The 7,948-nt window shown below is 34.0% G+C and overlaps 1 protein-coding gene across 1 annotated transcript; it reads left to right on the forward strand.

Annotated features, from left to right (window-relative positions):
- The first annotated feature begins 2,318 nt into the window (after window positions 1–2,318).
- Window positions 2,319–2,792, forward strand: LOC145669097 (uncharacterized). The gene has a single exon (XM_081737445.1). The coding sequence runs from the start codon at window positions 2,319–2,321 to the stop codon at window positions 2,790–2,792; it is 474 nt and encodes a 157-aa protein (XP_081593571.1).
- The last annotated feature ends 5,156 nt before the right edge of the window (window positions 2,793–7,948 follow it).

Raw genomic sequence — 7,948 nt, forward strand, 5'->3', positions numbered from 1 at the left:
TGGACAAAAATAAACTTAAAACGGAGGATTAGAATAAAATATACTATCTCATAACAATATAATTAAAATCACCTGAAAGAGAAGTTTTTTTTTTTAATTCCTGGCACTGAGCTGAGAGAGAAATGGTATATTAAAGTATTCATCTTATAAGTATTCGAGCACCAACGATCTCGATTGGGGTCGGTAATTCGGGCGTCATTTATTTGTAACCGACCGGGGAACGGGTTGCTTTTCGGGCTGCCATTTATTTAGTTGTTCAGTTTTTTTACATTGATACTTTATCTGACCCATGCGAAGAATTCGTATTTCAGCTAGTTTAAAACAAATCCCGAAACCACAATTATGCAACTCCATTTGATGACTCATTATATCGTAATAAAACACTCTTGATTGTTAATAACTTCTGATGTTTTGGTTAAAATAGTTAAATAGTTTCAAGCTTCAGTGCGACTCCTAAACCAAACTTCGTAGGAATCATTTGGCTACGTACGATTCAATAAAGTATACTCTGTTGTAAATCGGTAATCTTGGTAAATGATTTAACCCTCATTTACTAGTGTACGTAAAATTTACGTATAGTTTTCTTTTTTTCCTTCTCCTACCTCCTCCCTTACATCCACCCACCCCTCGGTCTAGCAGTACCTAAATCAGTCAGTTGTCCGTTAGGCGGCAGTGGTGTATGGGAAGTGCAGGAGCTCATTGTTGTTTTCTGGTTTGTTATGGTGTAACGTGTACGTCAGTTTTACGTATCGCTAGTAATACGAAAAACATATTACAGGTAATTTTGACGTATCCCTAGTACTAGCGTCTTCTGTGTCCACGTAAAATTAGCGTCTCGATAGTAACAACGTGGTATTGTGTACGCAAGAGTTAAGTATCGCTAGCAGTAAGTATGTCAAAAATGTGTGAACGGCTGACACCTGATAGAATCTACGAACTGTTGATGAGTACTGAAGAAGTGCATCAGGAAGAAGAGACTGAAGAGGACGTTCTGGAAGTTGAAGAAGATGACGTCAGTGATTATGATAGCGTTAAGGACCAGAGTTCGTTCCTGATGATACTGAGGCACTAGAAGAAATTTGTGAAGTAATCCAAGAAGCAGAGGGCGGGGTAGGATCAAACACGCATGATAAGAGACAGAAAGGGAAAAAGTTCACAAGAATCTACACCAGGAACGTCGCGAGAAAACCCAAAACGGAAGAAAATATCTCCAAAAGTTGTGACACTTAGTGAAGACCCATCACTGAGGGAATGTATGCTAATTCCTGATGTTGATACTCTGACAGGCAAAGACGATTTTAAAAGGAAAACTAAGAGCGATGTAAGTTAGGAGAAGATTGCTGCAAGGAATCTAGTACATGTTACGCCAGGACCAACCCAGGTTGCGCGAAACTCTAAACGACCAGATGAATGTTTCAGGTTAGTTTTTAGTGACGATCTGCTGCAGGAAGTTCTCGTTCATACTAATACTGAAATTAGACGCAAAAGAGTGAACTATACCAACCAAACTGATGCTTCGTTAGAAGATCTGAATTATGAGGAATTACTTGCATTTTTAGGTCTCCATATTTTGGGTGCGGCGCTTCAAGACAACAATTTGTCGTTAAAAATTATGTTTGACACATCATTGTCTGGCGACAGATACCGTGCAACCATGTCTAAAAGGCGGTTTACCTTTCTCATTGATTGTTTGAGGTTTGACAATCGCGATACACGAGAGGAAACGAAGAAAAAGGACAGGTTAGCGGCAATTTCAAAAATCTGGAATGTTTTGATTGAAAACTGTAAGTAACTCTACAAACCTGGTGCGTACCTTGTAGTTGATGAGCAATTAGTTGAATTTCGTGGAGCGTGTCCATTTGGGATGTATAAACCATCCAAACCCAACAAGTATGGCATCAAGATCATGATGATTTGTGACGCTGAAACTAAATACAGGATTAATGAAATACCATATCTAGGAAGGGTTCAGTGCCTCTTGGTATTTCAGTTTGAGAGTATTATGTGGACTAATTAGTTGAAATTGTTGTTGGGAGTAACATGAACATAACTTGCGAGAATTGGTTATCAAGTATTCCGCTTGCAGAAAGACTTCTGAAGGAAAAGAAGCTTACGATGGTGGGGATAATAAAAAAGAATAAGAGAAAACTACTACCAGGAATTTTCAGGAAAGGAAAACTGGATCAAGGCTCTTCATGTTTCACGACGACGTGACTTCCGTCTCGTATAAAACAAAATTAAACAAGATTTTCACCTTGGTGTCTACAATTCATGAAGGTTCTGCAATCAACAATGAAACTAAGAAACCGGAAAGCATAATGGCCTATAATACGACAAAGGGTGGAGTCAATGCATTTGATCAAATGTGTCAGCGAATGAATTCTGGAAGAAAAACTAAGCAATGGCCCATGGCATTTTTTGACAATATGATTAACATCGCAACGATCAATGCATTCATTATCTATGCTCACAACTTCTACAACAATCCAATCAACTCAGAAACGCGGCCACTGTCCCGGCTTCACTTCATGTTCCATCTCCATGAAAGCCTTACCAGGATGTGGCAGAAACAAAGACTAGCAATCCCTCGACTATCACAGGAGTTGAAAATTTCCATTTTGAAAGTTGTAGAAAAGGAGAAGACGTTTACAGTAGCTACCACGTCGCAAGGGCAGAGAAAGTATTGCAGTTTCTGTGACTACAAGAAAAAGAGGATGACGACTACGTACTGCCCATGTAAAAAGGCAATTTGGGGTGAGCATGAAAAGAAAAAGTGTCCGGATTGTGGTTAATTAGTTTGAGACAATTGCTGATAGCTATTTGAGAGACGTCTATATTCAGACTTTGAACCGAGAAATATGTGTTCTTTATTTACAATGATTATTTATGCTGTTTGGATTTCAATACTTATTTAGTTCTTTTCATAAATAGAATGTTCGATGTTTGATGTTCGTTTTTCATTTACAAGCTATTGCAGTATCATCCTTTAAATATGCATGTTTAATTCATCCATATTCTAATGAAAATTAAAATACAAAAGCAAAAATAAAGAAACAAATATATATAAATCCTTCATTATTGTGCTTTATCGTCCAAACGTTTTGCACGAATCAGTTTTTTGCTTGTACGTAAAATTTACGTATAGCTAGTAATATCGAAATATTTAAAAACGCTAGTGTTCCAGGGTTAATCACATCACGTGTGTTTGCAAAACTAGACAAGCAGTCATTATAACGTTATTCTGAATACTATCTCGAATGACACTTTTATATAAACGGATGTGATGCAATTCTGAAGGTGTTGCATAACAATATTTTCGCGTGTACTATTGCGTCATGATGAAACAGTGTTGCCTGATATTTTGATCAAACAGTTCCGTGTCTTCTCCAAAGGGTTCTTTACCAGTAAGTGCAAGACTTTACAACATTAAAAAAGAAGCAAAATTTTCAAATGAAACCATTCAAAACAGAACCTTTAAATTAATAATTTCGGGGGTGAGCGCTAAAGTGGTTTAACCCATTTTTAATGGAGAAAAATCAAGTTAAGTTAACACATGTGCTTTTTGCACAATATACCAAAAGCAACAACAAGTGGTTGAGTGTTTGGTACATTGTACATATATATATTTTACAAAAAACATGTGAATTTTTAAAAATGTGGATTAAACCACACTGTTGTGCTCAACTCCTCATTTTTCAAAACAAAAGTTTGAACCTAAAAATTTTCAAACTAAACTATCAAACAAAAAAGTTTCAAACAAAATATTGAAACGAATAATTTCAAACTAAAATGTCAATCAGAAAACCAACAATAGCTTTTAACCTAAATTTACAAACTAAACATTTAGAAATATTCGTTCATTCGAGAACATTTAGAAATTCTAAAAATAAAATTACAAACAAAAAAATTTTGAAATTAAACATTTTCTCAAAAATATATCAAACGGAAGTTCAAAACAAACATTTCAACTAAAATGCAAAAATATAACTTCATGTTTCACAGTTAACTATTAAATATTAAGACTTTTTAACTATTCGATTAATAAATAAACGGTTTCTAATTCTGTGATCATGTTTCTCAGTTTGTGCAAAATGTTGAACGAAAATGTTCAAACTAAAAATTAAACCCCTAAATTTTCGTAATAAGACTTTTCAAAGTAAGATCTTTTTCTTAAAAAAAAAAAATAAACAGTAATCGATGAAATGTTAAGCAAAACGTTTAAGACTGTATGCAGGAAAGATATGAAAGTGATCAATCAATGAAAACTAGTAATCAGACAATCAGATTACATCACCTTAGGCAGTGAGTTCTGACTACAGTTCAAAGTGTTGTTGCACAGCAGGTGTTATGTGTTGAAATATTGCCTTGATACTGTGAGCCAAAACTACAATTCTAAGATTCAAAAATTTTCCATATCAGATTTCAAGTACATCGTTTAAAGCTCGAGGTAAAAGTGAAACAATCAGATATCAGTGAAGGTAACTCGACACCAATGCTTCTAGAGTATGAGTTGTGACTTAAGTTTAAAGTATTATTTCATATAAAGTGAGTAATGAGCGTTAAGCACATTCTACAAAACTTCGCGTCTCATACTACAATTTTAAAACAATTCAAAAATTTGAAGAATGGTCCTAAGTACCTCTCCCAAGTTACATCAATATACCTAAGTCTTATAATTAACCATGTTAAATCCTTATCAAAGGGAATAAATTGGCTCAATCACTTCCGAAATTTTCATTTTTGACAATTTTCTACCCATGAAATGGAAAGAGATAAACCAGAAAAATCTATAATGATATTTATTAGGTCTCTGGGTGCACTAATGTACCTATATTTTAAGAAAAAGAATATACATCTGTACATTTTCATATGACTATATGATGTAACAATACTTCATCAAAGGGAATAAATTGGGTCAATAACCGAACACGAAGTCGTACAAACTGCTGTCAATTTTTAAGCATAAAAGGGAACGAGACGGACCTCCAAAATGTATAGTGGCATATATAATGTCATATACTATCATACCGAATTTTTAAATTCTTTAATTTCTAAAATTTGAAGGGCTTCCCAAACTTTCAAGGGAGTTATCAACGTACGTATGTCTTATAAAAGAGAATGGACCCATGTATATGTTCATATTATCATTGAAAGTAATAAAATCTCATGAAAGTCAACTAATTAGGTAAATAACTTCTGAAATTGAATTTTTGCCATTTTTTCTTACCGGTGGAAGGAAATATAATTGACATCAAATGTATAGTAATATTTATGAGGACCTATACTATTATACAGAATTTTTAAATTCTCCAATTTCTAACATTTGATAGGTACCTGTTCCAAATTTTAAGAAGATTGCACCAGTGTACCAAGCTTTGTGAAAGAGAATCGATCCCTGGACACACCTTTATAACCATGTAAGGTAATAGAACGTCACAAAATTGGATAAATTAGATCAGAAACCGAAAACGTAGTAGAAAATATTGATAATGTTTATATTTTGGCATATTTTCACCCATGAAGGGGAACAAGACGGACCATCCAAATTCATATTGACATATATTAGGGTTCTATGCTATTATAACAACTACTTTGGTTTGGCAATTTCCAAACTTTATTGGATCAATGATCCTCTCCCAAAGTTTAAAAGGGGTGCACTAATGTACCCATAACGTTTGGAAAGGAATAGACCACTGTACACACTCATATAACCATATATAGTAATAAGACTTCGTTAAAGGAGATTAATTGTCAAAACACCAGAAATGTGTATCTTTTTGCAATTGTTTACGCGCGAAAGGGAACGAGAAGGACTCAAAAAACCTATAGGCGTACATACTCTGGCTCTAGATTACTACATCGGATTTTTAAATAAGGCAATATTTAAAATTAAAGGGTTGTGGTCCTACGTACCTCTGCCAAAATTTAGGACTGGTCCAAGGTACCCCTGCCAGAATGTAGTGAGGATCATTGACCTTGGCGCCCAGGCGCTACAGTCCGGGGGCTCAAACATTTGCCTCAGCTGCTACCCATACTACTCATGAATCGTTGGAAGTCACTGATAAATGTAGACTTTATGTGTCACGGAATAGTTCTCTTCTTAAGAAAAGATTCCACTGGTACGCAATTGAAACATTTAAAGATTAATGTATCAGGAATTTAATTGTTGGAACATTCAGGAAATTTTCATTTAAACAGAAGAAAGCGAGAAGGCAAATTTAGGACACTGTTACAAAAGTGTATGCATAGAGTATTTTGGTATGTTGCTTGAGATTAACGTTCCGCGGTAATGACACGACGGCTAAAAGAGAGGTACACTTGCTGATCATAGTGAAATGCCCCAGAAGGAACCCAGAAAGGAACCCGGGACCATGAGAAGCTTGTAGTGTATTTTGTCCGAATACACCGCTTCTGCAATTGTATAATTGTACATGTAAAGAACAAAGCATTAGACGAGGCAAGGAACACGAGGTTGAAAATTAGCTCTATTAGTATTTTTATCAATTCAGCTTTTTGAAGCATAGCGTAGTTACAGGTATGCTTATAGCGCAAGTAGTGTACATTAGTGTAATTTCTGGGCCAAAATTCTAGGCCAACTAATTTCTGATATATCTTTGACCAGCATAGAAAAATAGCACAAAACATTTGTAGAAGGGTTCATAAAACTTCTGGGCCAAAACTCCAGGCCAACCCATTTTGTATCTTTGACCAGCACAGAAAGAATAGTACTTTGGCCAATATTATTTAACACAGAAGGACAGCGCCAAATATTTACATAACTACAATTCTACAGTGAGATTGAGTAGGGTGCTCTGCGCATAGGATTTTCTGATATTTAAATCGTAAAATATTATGTCTAAAGTTATATCTAAAAAGTTATAACTATATCTCCAACTCTTCTATCTTATAATGTCCCCATGGTAGAGTATGATTCCATCTTTTAGAACACATCTCTTATCATCTACATAACTTAAAGCTAACTTATTTACTTCTATACTGTACAAATTGTGCTTATAACTTCTGATTAAATTCATCCTTTTATATTATTTGATTAAATAAACAGTCTTTATAATCTTTAAATGAAAGTTCTTTACTTATAACATTTTTCTTAACTCCTTTTGCTTTTTTACAACATTTATCTTTCTCGAATTTGATTGAATACATTTTTGATCTTAAACCAACAATTTCTTCTATGATTGTTCCTTTAAGTTCATCTTTCATTTTACCCAGTACTTTCTTATTTCTTTATTTATTCTTATTTTTTTGGGTAATCAATTCTATCGAAGTAATTAACAAAACTTTTAAAGTCTTCGTATATATTTATAACTGTAATTTGATAAATGTACTGTAACTATCTGTATCTGTGTAACAGATTTCTATTTTGTCTTGATACTTAGATTTCAGCACATTATACTGAAAATCGTACATGTTTTGATAAATCTAAACTTGACATACCCACATAAATCGGAATTTTGAACTGCACTTTAGTTTTATTCATGTGAACAGCTACTAAATTTTCCGTAAATACTGTAGTGCTTTTATAGTTTGGTTTTGTTACAAGCTTCTCAATGTTTTCATCACTTACTAGTTTAATGTTAACTCTCTTTCTAATATTTTCCATAGTCTTTCCAAAAACTGAATTGTTCATTACCTTATGAAAGTCCTTCTCAAATCATTTGTTACTTTAGTTCTCATCTGTGTGTTTAAATGTATGTATTTCTTTAACCAATCTGTTTGTTCAAATTCTATTGCGCGATGAATTTTTTTAAGTTTTAATCCAAGTGATAAACATTGTTTTAAGTTTCGATAGTGAATTACATACTTTTTTATCGTATAATGTTGTTAATAGTTTTGATTGTTTTGAACCAGGAGGACACATGTTTTGAGGTGCTAATGGGTAGTCTTTGTGATAGTCATGCAATTCTTTAGGATATTCAAGATCAACTTC

This window comes from Thermobia domestica, chromosome 13 (genome assembly GCF_964235325.1).
Source record: "Thermobia domestica chromosome 13, izTheDome1.hap1.1, whole genome shotgun sequence".
In the NCBI taxonomy this organism is placed as follows: Eukaryota; Metazoa; Arthropoda; class Insecta; order Zygentoma; family Lepismatidae; genus Thermobia; species Thermobia domestica.